Raw genomic sequence first — 2,155 nt, 5'->3', positions numbered from 1 at the left:
CCCCTGCAGCCCCTGCAGCCCCAGATCCAGCCCCTGACTCACCCACGCAGTTCTTGCCCGTGGGGTCGGACTCGTAGCCCAGGTTGCAGATGCAGCGGTAGCTGCCCCGCAGGTTCTCACACATCCCGTTGGGGCAGATGTCGGGGTTCAGGGCGCACTCGTTGATGTCTGACAGGGAAAAGAGGCACGTGGGATGGAGCCCAGCAAATGCAAAGACCAAACCTTCCACCTCCTGGGTCCTCACTGCAGGAATCGTGGAGTCCCGGAATGGTTTGGGTGGGAATTTGAGCCCATCTCATTCCATTCCACCATCCCAGGCTGCCCCGAGCCCTGTCCAGCCTGGCCTTGGACACGACCAAGGGTGGGGCAGCCACAGCTTCTCCCTGTCCTGAGCCAGCCCGGGGCTGTGAGCTCAGGAGGAGAGAGCTGGATGAGGGGCTGGGATGAGTTTTATGCCAAGGGCTCTCAGGTCCTTGTGTGACATCCCAGATTCTTTATCCCAGTACCGAGCTCAGGCCCGTGGGTGATCCCTGGATTCAGCACTGAGTGACCCAGAGGTGGCAGCCGGGTGGGCACCGTCCCTCCCCTGCAGGAACATCCCCGATTTCACCCTGGCAAGTCCCAGCCTCGCTGGCACCGCAGGCTCCCCGCAGAGCCAGGTGGCCACGGCTGCCCAGGCACTGCTGGCCTTCATCCCCACGCTCCTGGAGCTCAGCTCCATCCAGGGAAACGCAGCCTGGAGAGCTCTGAGTGCAGCCCTGGCTCCAGGGATGGGATGACCAGAGCACAGCCTTGCTGGAGAGTCTCATCATTCCCGTGGGACAGCTCCAGGACACGGAGCCCTGGATGGGAGCCCGAGGAGCCACCGGGGCTTCGCCTCTGGCTCCTTCCCATCGGGGAGGCTTGGCACGGCCGTGCCTGCCTGGCTGCTCCCTGCTGTCCCTGCTGATCCAGGCGCTGCCCAGGGCTGCCACTGGCACCTCTCGGAGCTCAGAGCAGCCCGGTTTGTCACCTCCCTCTGCCCGGGACACCCCAAGGAGGAGCTGGAGAGCAGAGCAGGGAAAGAACCAGCAGGGTCCCGCTGCTCATTCCCATCACAGCAGGGAGCACAGCCCATCCTCTGCTGGCACAGCTCCCACAGACCCATCCCTGCTCCAGGAAAAGCAGCTGAGGGGGCTGTGGGATGTGCCCGTGGAATCCTGCAGGTCCCTGAGGAATCCTGAACACCCCTGAGGAATCCTGCAGGTCCCTGAGGAATCCTGCAGGTCCCTGAGGAGTCCTGAACACCCCTGAGGAATCCTGCAGGTCCCTGAGGAATCCTGCACCCACCTCTGCCATCAGCCGTGATCCCGATGCCGCTGCTGCAGAGAGCCTGGAATTCCGCTGGGGACAGAGCACAGCAGAGCCATGAGCGCGGCAGGAATTGCCCACAGTGAGATTCACTGAGCTTAGTTTAATTCGAAAAGTTAAACTGAGGGTTTAATTCTCTGTTTGGCAGCTCTGGGTCTGTTTATGCTCACACAACACAATCACAGAATGAGCTGGGTTGGGAGGGACCCCGAGGACCACCCAGCCCTGCCCAGACACCCCAACAATCCCACCCTGTGCCCGGGAGCATTGTCCAAACTCCCCTCGAGCTCTCCCAGCCTTGCTGCTGTGACTTTATTCATTTTAACGCTGATACTCCCACTTCCAACATCCCAGCACCAGATTTGAGCGTCCACTCTCCATTTTCCAGCTGCCTGGCGCTCCTTTCCCCATTCCAGGTTCTCCAAGCTGCCCAGCCCATCCCGGGCCATCCCCGAGCACTTCCCGGGCACCAGGGATGGACTCACCGGAGTTCTTGGCCGGGCAGGGCTGGCAGGGCTCCCCGAAGCCGTGGTCGGGGTTGGCACAGCAGCACTCGGATTTGGTGACGGCTCCGGGGAAGGGACGGGCGCAGGTGCCCTTTTTGATGCCCCCGTAGCAGGTGCTGCGCATGTGGGTGTCCACACACACCCGGCCGTCCACGCCGATCGCCAGCCCCCCCAGGCACTCGCAGCGGAACGAGCCCTCCGTGTTGATGCACCAGCCGTTCATGCAGATCCCGGGGGTCTCACACTCATCGATGTCTGGGCAAGGAACGGGAGGGGGGTGACCTCGGGGAGAGGGACAC

At 62.6% G+C, this 2,155-nt stretch overlaps 1 protein-coding gene across 1 annotated transcript in view; it reads right to left on the bottom strand.

The window, feature by feature from the left end:
- FBN3 (fibrillin 3) overlaps positions 1 to 2,155 on the bottom strand; it is a 72,682-nt gene that overhangs the window by 30,312 nt on the left and 40,215 nt on the right. The window contains exons 16-18 of the mRNA XM_019009100.2: positions 1,836 to 2,111; positions 1,330 to 1,383; positions 43 to 168 (exon numbers count right to left, since the gene is read on the bottom strand). Coding sequence (XP_018864645.1) covers positions 43 to 168; positions 1,330 to 1,383; positions 1,836 to 2,111 — 456 coding nt within the window. The remainder of the gene's footprint in view (positions 1 to 42; positions 169 to 1,329; positions 1,384 to 1,835; positions 2,112 to 2,155) is intronic.

The sequence above is a fragment of the Parus major genome, chromosome 28, assembly GCF_001522545.3.
Source record: "Parus major isolate Abel chromosome 28, Parus_major1.1, whole genome shotgun sequence".
Taxonomy (NCBI): domain Eukaryota; kingdom Metazoa; phylum Chordata; class Aves; order Passeriformes; family Paridae; genus Parus; species Parus major.
The sequence above is the reverse complement of the archived record's forward strand: the minus strand, read 5'-3'. Positions and strand labels throughout refer to the sequence as shown.